At 40.4% G+C, this 11,147-nt stretch overlaps 1 protein-coding gene across 1 annotated transcript in view; it reads left to right on the top strand.

The window, feature by feature from the left end:
- Positions 1-10: 10 nt before the first annotated feature.
- YBX3 (Y box binding protein 3) overlaps positions 11-11,147 on the top strand; it is a gene marked incomplete at its 5' end in the record, with an annotated part of 25,959 nt that continues 14,822 nt past the window's right edge. The window contains 5 exons of the mRNA XM_008593401.1: positions 11-158; positions 3,848-3,911; positions 4,908-4,941; positions 7,611-7,700; positions 10,216-10,338. Coding sequence (XP_008591623.1) covers positions 11-158; positions 3,848-3,911; positions 4,908-4,941; positions 7,611-7,700; positions 10,216-10,338 — 459 coding nt within the window. The remainder of the gene's footprint in view (positions 159-3,847; positions 3,912-4,907; positions 4,942-7,610; positions 7,701-10,215; positions 10,339-11,147) is intronic.

Consider the following 11,147-nt stretch of genomic DNA (forward strand, 5'->3'; position numbering starts at 1 on the left):
ATTTTGCTAGGTCATTAAGCCCCAGGCCGCAGCCCCAGCGCCCGCCGCCCTGGTCGCCGGAAACCCCGGTGGGGACGCGGCCCCCGCAGCCACGGGCACCGCGGCCCCCGCCTCTTCAGCCCCCGCCGGCAGCGAAGACGCGGAGAAAAAAGTTCTCGGTGAGTCAGGCCCGGGCGGGTCGGGGCCGGCCGCCGAGCACGTGTGGCCAGCTCCCGCTACGTGTCCCCACCGGGGCGGCAGAGCTGACGGTAGGGGTCCGCGGGGACTCCGGGTGCCCAGCGCGGGTCGCCGCTCTCCGCCCGCCCTGCAGGCGCCCCCAGGTGAGCGCGCCGCGCCCTTTGCGCCTCGCCCTGTGCGCCTCCCTCGTCGTCCTGGGCCAGCGAGTTGGGGTCTTAACTTCTGTTCCCCAGGCAGGCACTGTCGCACCTTCCCGTGGTGGAGAATGCCCCGGTACGAAGAGGAAAGGAGGGGCGGTCTGGGAGAGGGGACCTAGGGGCAGGGGTGGATGTGCGTGTAGGGGAGGGACAGACACGTGGGCCCTGGACGCAGGAGTCCTCACTTGGGATCCGGATAAGGAGAGCGTTTCCTTTGGGGAAGAGTAAAGCGCTAAAGGAGACGGGCAGGGAAGGGTGGAAAGGCGTCTTGCCGAGGAGGCTCAGGTGTCTGTCCCTGACGCCCTTCCCACATGGGCATGGGAAAGACGCCATGCCTCTGTCGGCCACATGCCGGCAAAGAGGTGTTGCAATCCTCCTCGGGAAACTTGGGTCTTGATCCCACGTCCCCCCTCTCTCTGTGCCCATTGCTGCAAAGAGCCATTCAGTGTCCACCAATCGCTACACGTTTTCCTTTTCCTGGACTGTGGGAACGCACGTGGTGTAGCAGCTGAAGAAACTTCGTCGGAAGTGGGGGTATGACGTTTGTTCAAAACATGGTTACTTTGGCACTTGAAATTTAGGAAGGGAAACAGGAAGATGAGATGTACCGGTTTGGGGGAAAAAGGACTAGAATGGGTTTCAGTGTTGGTTGTTGGTTTTGTCACATGTTAGAGTGTTCCCATCTGTAAGTAACGCCTAGTGCGAGGCCTTAAAACAGGCTTGCAAAGCGGGTGGGTGGTGAATAAGCTCCCTAAAGGGTGTGTGCGCATGTCGTCCACGCTTTTAAACAGGAAAGTTACCAGATGGTGCAGGATGCTTCAGAGAAGTTTTCACTGTTTCGGGTGGGGCGTGTCTGATCTCTCTGAGCTTTGCTTCCCCATTAGGAAAAAAGCTGAGAGAATTAATATGAAGAAAGTATTACACGATTCAATGTTCCCCACCTTGAGAAGACAGTTTTTTTGTTTTCCCAGGGCTTTTACTCGGTTCCTGCCAAATAACATGTTAAATGTTGTAACCTGTGTAGGTTAAAAACATAATAGCTCTCCTTATGCTGGGCTGGACTAAAAGTTGCTTAAATCTAGTCAGTATTGTATTGTGATATTGTTTCCAGCAGGTGTTTCTTGGAACACTTCCATGCGAAATGTCTGAGAGAAACAACCTTGTATTATCCAATGCAGTGTTAATATACATTCTTCAAGATAATTTATTTTTGTAGGAAGGAACTTTTGCAGATTTTCACTTGATCTTTGTGAGATCTTCTGAGATAGGGAAAACAGAGGTTGTCTTTAAAGATGAAGAACACAGATAAATTAGGGTCGTTTTCCTCAATCACCAACTGCTATGTGATGTCTTTAATATTTCTGCTCTTAACTACAAATCTCCCAAAATGAGGGACATCTACATGACACTTCAGTACTGTCTCTGTCCAGTGTGTTCTGCCATCTCCTTTCCTTTGCCAAGGAAACACATGGATGCCTAATATTTGCTATGCACAGTGCAGATTGAAATGGATATGTTCTTGGATTCTCTCATTCTAGATGTTGCAAATGGCCTTAACTTCAGTTTATAGCACACAGGCCAGGGAAAATAGTTTACATGAGTGAAATGAAAGTTTCCTTCTAATGAATATTATGGGATCATTATGATCTTCCGCTGTTCTCTCTTGCCCTTCGTGTATGTGAAGTGGGTTTATGGTTTTAAAGCAAGAAGTGTGAATGAATTAGATTGGCCATATGAAATTTGTGGAAGTATTTGTAGAATTAGGAATTTTCTTTTAAACTGCTGTGGGGAGTAAAAATAACTTTCAGCCTGGGTTGCGGTTAGACTTGAGAATCATTTCTCATCTTTTTTCTTCATTATTAGTGTTGCCTTTCTAATCAAAATTATTCCTTCAACAGTGCTAGACATTAAAAACAGTTCCTATCTCTATATTTTGCTAGGTCATTAATTTCAGGTAAATGAAAGGATGCACAAAAAGCGTATCATTTTGAAAATATTTGTGACTTAAATGCATATAATTTATCAAAAACAGGCCTCTTCTGTGTACATTTACATCTAAAACATCAAGTGTTTTTTTCTCCTTTGCCCTGATGCTCTTAATTAGAATGGCCTCAAACTAAAGATTCTGGTGGTTTGATCTTTCCACTAGGGAGACCTTTCTTGGAATTACAGCTTGAGAATGCCTAGTCAATATGAGCTGAATGACTGTTTGGAGTCATAAAGAGGTTTTTGTTTTGTTTTATTTTACAAAGAGAGGTAAAATACTTCTCCAAGCTTATCAGTAGAGCAAAACTCAGAAATAATCATGCCCTCAACAGAGCAAGTCCTAATTACTATGTTAGTTTTGAATCTAAAAACTGAAGCCTTATTGTTTATCTTTGGAAATTATAAACTTTGTATTTCATAGAAAGGCAACATGGATTAATGTTAATTGTTATTTTCACTTTCTACTAAGCTTTTTTTTTCTTTAAGGTAATCTATTGTCAGATTTCCTATTTCATTGAGTCTTGATAATTGCTTTCTGCATTTCCTGAATTTAGAGATAGGCATTTCTTAGAGGTTTGAATTTGACATTCACAATTGATTCCAAGGATCATGTTTGAAATATTTGAAATGACTGTGAATCTACAAAGTACAAGTTACATGAAGTTGAAATTTAGATTCCCTGCCTTAAAGAATTCTACTAAAACCTGGCATTGTAGAGAAATGGTCCCGCTCATAACAGAAGATAGACAATAATGAAGTTAAAGAGGAGGATTGTATAGAAAATGTTAAGTTTGGTTCCCACCAACTGTAAGAGAGTAGAGTAAACAATGAAATAGAAGCCCAAATTCATCACTGTGGTTTGAAAAGGCTTGTTACATCACGTCTCTGGGCGGAGAGTACAGGACTGCCTTGAGACAGCCTCAGTTCTGTTATTAGTCTTGACTGCTCTCATAGGCCCCCACTTGGCAACTAGACAAGTTACTTTATATCTTTATAGATTGGCTATTAACAAGGAACTACTGTGTCTCTTATTAAAGTTGGCCTAGTATTTCCAAGTGTGAAAGTGATGTGTTCAGGTCTACCTGGACTCTTTCATTGTTCTCTTGTTCATCTACCTGCACTCTTTCACTGTGGCCCTCTTTTGCATTTATAAAATTTTTCTGGATTAAAATTTAGAACATTGATCTTGAAGAGCATTTTTTTCCCCTACCAGTGTTTCTCAATTTTAATTTTTGCAGACTTGTGTAGACTATGACTACTTCTTATCTTATGACTCTAGTGAAAAATTTAATAAGGAAGAAACGTTTAATCTTCTGTAAAGTATTTCCTTATTCCTTGACTTGCTCCATTTTCTTTATTTAGGAATTAAGTTTTAATGGTTTCCTCAGTTATGTTTAGGCTTTGTGTAATGTTATCAAGATCTTAGTGATATGAGCTTTATCTCTTTGTGGGTCAGATACTAATTTATCTGCTTAATCCTATTTTAGCCACCAAAGTCCTTGGCACTGTCAAATGGTTCAACGTCAGAAACGGATATGGATTTATAAATCGGTATGTGTGTGTATATACTGTTTTAAATTTATGTTTATGTTGTGTCACCGGCAGTTAGAAATATGTTATAAATACTCACCATACTTTGTTAATAGCTTGTATCAATTTTAAGTTTTCTAAGAACTGTGTTCTTATTTCTAAGCTATCGTTGTTAAATATTAATTAAAATACGTTTTCCAAAACACTAACAAATAACTTATTTCATGTAATCTAGTCATTAAAATGATAAAGGGAGGGACAGGTATAATAAAATCAGAAATGGAAAGGGCTTTAGGGTAAAGGAGTCCTTATCCATAACTTCACACATGGATAAATGGAATCTTAGACTGGTTAAGCAACTTTCCTAAGGTCACACAACTAGTGAGTGAGTGAGCTGGATCGGTAACACCGGTCTGGTCTAAGTCCTGTGTAGAAACTGTAGTGTTTTTTTTAAACTGTGGTAACTTCTAACCATATAGGAATGAGAACACAAATGCAAGTTGTTGGAAGTATTAGGATGTTTTTACATGATTTTATCATTTCCCCCCTTCTTAAAGAAAACTGTACAATTTTTTCCTTGTCTGTTTTGGTGGGATGGGTGTTGGGGGGGGTTAGGGTAGGGTGGGGTGGGGGGAGGGCTGTTTTAAGTTTCAGTGTAAGGAGAGCCTAGTTCACAGCTGTGCCCTGTCCTTTTAACTGTCTTGCTTTGCTTTTGCTGGGAAGGAAACTCTAGGGCTCTGATTACACACGATGTGATTTAGAAAGAGACAAGAGGGAAGGGATGTTTCTGTATGTTGAATCTGTGCTCTTGGATCTAAGCACTGTTGTAATGTGGAGGAGTAAGGTGGGTATCTGAAGTTCTTAATGAGGATTGATTCTAGGTGTCTGAGTTGAGTTTAAAAGTAAACAAAAATTTATGTTGTATTTTGAGGTCTTGGGATCTGAATTCATAAAACATCTGTTAAGTTTTTCCAACTACCTAATACCTTTAATTGTGAGTTTTTTGTCTTCCAACAGAAATGACACCAAAGAAGATGTATTTGTACATCAGGTAAGAGGGATTTATAAATGTTACATTTGCTTTGTGAAGAAGGGTGTCTGTAATCTGCTGTTGTCCCTTTCCCAAAAGTAAGTCCTATAGATTACTTTTGTGCTTTAAACTCTTCCTGTGACTTATTTTGGGATGAGAGCTCAATTCCATATTTCAATATTGGCAGATAAGTTCTTCTGTCCCATCATATTAACTGTTTTCAAAGCATTTTATTTTTATAGTTGAGTGATGTAATATTCAGTTAGACCGTTTTCTGATTTTTAAAGCCTTTGAGTCCTTAGCAAAAAACCCTTCTGTTTCCATGTTAGCATCCTATTCTCTGACGTTGTGATTCCTCCTTGGCATTTAGCTGGAACCACTCTGGCTTTTGCCTGGATGGGTATTGGTTAAAGCTCCTCTCAGAGCAGCTCTAACTTGGAGTAAATAGCACAGAGAGACAGATGGTTAGGGTGTGTATATCCAAGACATGAGAAAACTTCCAATGCCCAGGATAGTCCTCACTGCTGTTAAAATGCGGCGTAATTAGCACATGTCCAGGTCAAAAGACCCACATTCCCTAATATTTGAAGGAAATGTAGAAAATGGGTAGGATATAGAAAATAGGCTTCTCTACTACAGGGATGGATCTCAGTCTTTTTTACATTGTTAGCCTAGGATGATATGTATTCTGTTATTATGTATCCTGGACTTGCTTTACAGAGTAGGTTAAGAGAAGGAATACCTATCCTTACTGTTCTTTTTGTGTATTTAGTTGTCAGTCAGTTGTCTGAAATATGTGTGTCATTCTTAGCATATAACAAGGAAAGTTTAGCGGCAGGTACTAAGGCCAGCATTTTTACCTGCAAGGCTCTGTCAGGCATCTGGTTTTCTGTGTTTGTTTCCTTCTGTTCAGGTTTATGGGGTGAGATGTGGGGGCTGGAAATAGTGATAGCTAAGAAGTAGCTCTCTAGTTGTGGTTTCAATCATTTGTATTGCTTGACTGGATATATTCCAGTTATACCTAGATAATTTGAGCAGATTTTTTTCTTCAGATACAGTGACTTTTTTTCTTTTTCTTTTCTTTTTTTTTTTTTTTGGCAGCTGGCTGGTACAGGGATCAAACCCTGGACCTTGGTGTTACCCAGCACCATGCTCTAACCAATTGAGCTAAAGCAGCCAGCCTAAATACAGTGACTTTTTAAATCATAACAGACTGCCAGGAATGGTTGCTTATAATACCTGGAAGTTAATAGACCTTTTCGGGGTAAGAACTCTGTTTGGTGACTGCTGGAGTAAAGGACCTCACAAGTTTTCATACTAGTAGCCAGCTTTATTAGTGAGTGTATGACCTGGTTCCAGTCCCCATGAGTCTGTGCGGTGAGTCACCTCGATGTGTTGAGGCCTGCCCAGTTTAACAGGAAAAAGGGAATGAGCCGGCAGGGAGGGGCTGTTTTTGGAATGGCTGAATGTTCATGCTGCGTGTGCATGTATCCTGTCCTAGACTGCCTTTTTTCCTCTGTGGGTGAAGTCTCTGCCCTATTGGCTCACATTTTTTTTCTCCCTCCTACTCATTGTAGGGGAAGGGCTGGATTACACATGCCTAATCGCTTTATGAAATAAGGTTGACCTAGTTCTGTGGAAACTCAGAGCCCCTTTAACTGTTTAGAGTTACCAGCCAAGGCAATGGAAATTTATTACAGGATAATTCTCTGCCTTCTACTGATTGAAAAAGAGGGAAAGGCCTGTTCTTCAGCAGATACTTTATGCAGACGTTTAATGTAAAATAGCATCTTCGTTAACTTTTTAAAATGTTGAAATCCCCGTATGGGGATATAAATTCCCTCTCCTTCTGTATTCCCATCATCCCCAGGGTTGTCGTCTTTGGGACCTCAAATAAATCAACTGTCAGCCTCATGTGTCCTCATCCATAAAATGGTGGGAGCAGGGTGGGGGTGAGGACAAATTATCACTAATATTAGTTTTGATTCCTAACGTAATTTTGTTTACTCTATCAGAAATATTTATCCTCTTGGAGTTTTTTTTATTCCTTTTTTCTTTTCTTCATCATCCCTTCCTTGTCCCCATGTACACACTTTTGTTGTTGTTGTTGTTGTTTTGGTAGCTGGCTAGTATGGGGATTTGAACCCTTGACGCTGGCATTATAATACCACACTCTAATCTACCGAGCTATCCAGCCAGCCCTGCGTACACATTTTAAAAATTCCTTTTGAAGTTAGCAGTTTTTCTTGTCTACAGAAACCTCTGTGCCTGAAATATGTGTTTGTGAGTGTAAGAACTCATGAAAGTATTCATCCCCCTTGCTGAGTCTGAATCTCAGAAGTTGAACGGTTCGAAATAACTAACATATACAATATCATGACTGGGTGATCAGGCTATACCAGAAATATGAAGTAACTACACATTTTTGTTTTATTCACCTATCAAGATGAATTTTGAAGAATAGCACAAATCAAGAAAGTAATGTGCTTTTATAGTGTTTTTTGTTCATTTGTTTAATTTTGTTGCTGTTATTTTTAGAGATCAAGGTCAGTGGAAGAATGTTAATTTTTAAAAGTAGTAAGTAATAGGTCAACAGTTTCTTCAGGGTCACTCTAGTAAACTTGAAAGCGATGAAATATATGGTCAATATTGAAATGTACCTCAAATAAAAATTTCTGTTCTCCTGTCAGACTGCCATCAAGAAGAATAACCCTCGGAAATACCTGCGCAGTGTAGGAGATGGAGAAACTGTAGAGTTTGATGTGGTTGAAGGAGAGAAGGTAAGAGAAAGTTGTGGTTGGGTATCAAAGTGTGCTGGCACATAGTTTTGTTGCACAATAAATGAACTCTCAGCCTCTTATGAATTAACATTATTTTGTATTTTTTTGTATGACAGGAGGAAGTGACATTTAAACAGAAATACTTTTGATTATTTAATGTCATTAAAAACATGCTTCAGTATATTAAAACAGGCATTTTAATTTCCTATTTAATAAGTGATGGACTCTAATTGTGGAAGGAAAAGCCAATTTTTCAAAATTAAAAAGACCTGTTTTATTTTGGTACCAAATGTATTTAAATGTAGATTAAAATCTAACTTTTCATGACATTAAAAATAGATAAAAGCTGCTTTGGGGCAAAAGATTTCTTTTTATCAGTATAAAGTTTTCAGATTATGATTTGTAAGCACTTCTTTTTTTTTTTTTTTTGTCCTTTTTGAGACCGGCTGCGCCACACCGCACTCAGCCAGTGAGCGCTGTGAGCGCACCAGTCATCCCCATATAGGATCCGAACCCGCGGCGGGAGCGCTGCTGCACTCCCAGCGCCGCATTCTCCCGAGTGCACCACGGGCTCGGCCCATGATTTGTAAACACTTCTGATTACAAATAGTATATAGGAAAGAATATTTTAAAATTCAAATTAATTATAATCATTGTGTTTTCTCTCTTGGGCTTGGATTTTGAAGAGCTGAAGACATCTTGATAGATTGTATAACAGCTTTTTTAACATTAATTCAACCCGAGAAGCTGATGAATCATCTTGAAAAATATCCACAGAATTTTTTCTGCTGTTATATATTTAATCTCAATCTTAGTAATGTCTTTTGTGCTTAGCTTTTAATTAAGTCTATTACAGATATCAGTAAAACAATATTGACCAAGATAAAAAACATTTTAAAACTGCATTTGGTACAATTGCAATGGCAGTTGTACAGACTTTGCTAATCCTGGCAGCTGGATTATAACCTGAGGGAATGACTGAACTCCCATGCACGTGTTCTTCCCACATACGTGCACACCATTCCACATTCCATATTTTTTTTTTTTTCCTTTTTGTCTTTTTCTACTGACCAGTAACGGGATCACAACCCTCGGTGTCACGCCGTACTGGGGACCGGCAATGGGATCGCAATCCTCGGTGTTGCACCCACACCATGCTCAGCCAGTGAGCGGGAACCAGTCTCCACATGGGATCCGAACCCTCAGTGGGAGCGCCGCCGCACTCCCAAGCAGCGCACTCTCCAGTGCGCCACCGGGCCGGCCCCACATTCCATATTTTTAGTGGCTCTCAAACTGTTCAGTTTTAAGAGAAAAACACTTTATTTCTTATGATATAGAAATTGAAGTGTTTTTCTTTACCAGTCTGATCCCCAGGGTATCTTTAAATCTCTTGGAGTTTCACATCATCCACCATCAAATGCTGGCCTGTAATGATCTTTGATATCCTGTCTAATTCTTAAAATTTTTGCCAGGTTGATTTTACTTTTGCATTGTTTCAGAACCTGAGGTTTTACAGATTGATGTAGGATTTGAAGTATACTCTCTTTAATCTCCTTTGTCTTAACTTTTGAAGCATTATTTTATCCATTTGTTCATATGAGAATAAGAGCTCTAAATTAGTTTCAAGAATAATAGGAAGGTCTAAAGAGGGACTACATGTGTGGAGATGAAATCAAGGACCCTTACTTCTTGTTGCTGCCAACATAGGAGAAGTTTCACTCAATAACTCAGCGATGGACAAAGTCAGTTGAGCCCATAAAAAGGGATTCTCTTGGTACCTTTTAGAGAAACATAAATTTCGACACATTCTATGAAGATAACATTACTCAGTTTTTTTCTGTTGAGGAATATTCGTCCTGGTCTAGCATTACTTCTACTTTTACAGTTGTGTTATATTTACTTTAAAGTGGTCATATTGCTCTTGAACTTGACATGGCTAGACAAGAAGGCAAAGCTTAAATTATATGAGCAAACAAGGCACATACATTTAAATCAAGACATCACGGACCAGCCCGTGGCTCACTCAGGAGAGTGTGGTGCTGATAACACCAAGGCCACGGGTTTGGATCCCATATGGGGATGGCTGGTTTGCTCACTTGGGAGAGTGTGGTGCTGACAACACCAAGCCAAGGGTTAAGATCCCCTTACCGGTCATCTTAAAAAAATAAATAAATAAATCAGGACATCAGACACTGTGCTAAAACTTGGGTCTATTTTTGAGATTACAGTAAGAATTCCTAGTCCGTTCTGACAGTCTTATACAGTTGGCCCTCTGTGTCTGTGGGTTCCGCATCCGTGGATTCAACCAATTGTGGATGAGAAATATTTGACAAAAAAAAAAGGATGATTGCGTCTATACTAAACATGTACAGACTTTGGGGGGGGGGGGGTTCCTGGAACTAACCCCACATGGATACGGAGGGAGTCTGTACTTAAGCTGTTCAAGGCTTTTGCGGGGGGTTAGTTTGGCTTTTATTTTTGTTAACTTTGAGGCTGCCTTTATTTTCTTTCTCAGGGTGCAGAGGCAGCCAATGTGACTGGCCCAGATGGAGTTCCTGTAGAAGGGAGTCGTTACGCTGCTGATCGGCGCCGTTACAGACGTGGCTACTATGGCAGACGCCGGGGACCTCCCCGCAATGTACGTTGTCTCTGTTATTAATCAGTGATGATTGAAAAACTTTTTGCAAAAAACTTTAAAATTAAGTGTATGTACTTGGAGCAGATAAATGCCATACAGGACAAGTGATTTGGGGGGGGGGGGGGGGGGGGGATTTTTAGTGCCCAGAATTTATCCATAGCCACTGGTCTCATTAGAAACTTACTGTTCAGAAGTTGCATCAGTTAAGATGTATTTGGCTACAAGTAACAGACATTCAAATATCTTGTAACAAAAGAATTAAGGCAGACAGTGCCAAGGTTGTCAAAGAGGCTTTCTCTTCATTTAGCCCTTTTATCTGGCCAAAACCTAGTCATGTGACATTCACTGGCAAAGGGGAATGGGATTTCTGTCACTGATTTAAACCTGATGTTCATTCTTTGGTACTGACACGTTGACCTCTAAGAAAATCAGCATTTGGCTGGCGAGAAAGAACGAGGAGTAGCTTGTGAATAACACAAAAAGTTATGGCTGCAGAAGTGTTAAATAATTTACGTCAGTTAAGTAGCTACTTTATTTAGCATAGCATTTTCCCATTATTTCAAACTGAAGAAGCAGTAAGTCTCTGGATTTTTAGTTCTTCAGATTAGTCCCTATCTATATAAGCAAATCTGGCTGGAGCTTTCTTAGGAGGCTCAATTTAAAGAAATATTGTCAAGGCACCCAAAGTAAACACAGTTCAACTGTGGTCATGAGAACCCTATTAGAACTGAATCAGTTTTTGATAATTCTAGAATAAGACCCAAGGATGGGCACCAGGGAATAAAACTCAGGATGCTTTGTGAGCAAAG

Source organism: Galeopterus variegatus, unplaced genomic scaffold, assembly GCF_000696425.1.
Source record: "Galeopterus variegatus unplaced genomic scaffold, G_variegatus-3.0.2 Scaffold9099, whole genome shotgun sequence".
Lineage (NCBI taxonomy): Eukaryota > Metazoa > Chordata > Mammalia > Dermoptera > Cynocephalidae > Galeopterus > Galeopterus variegatus.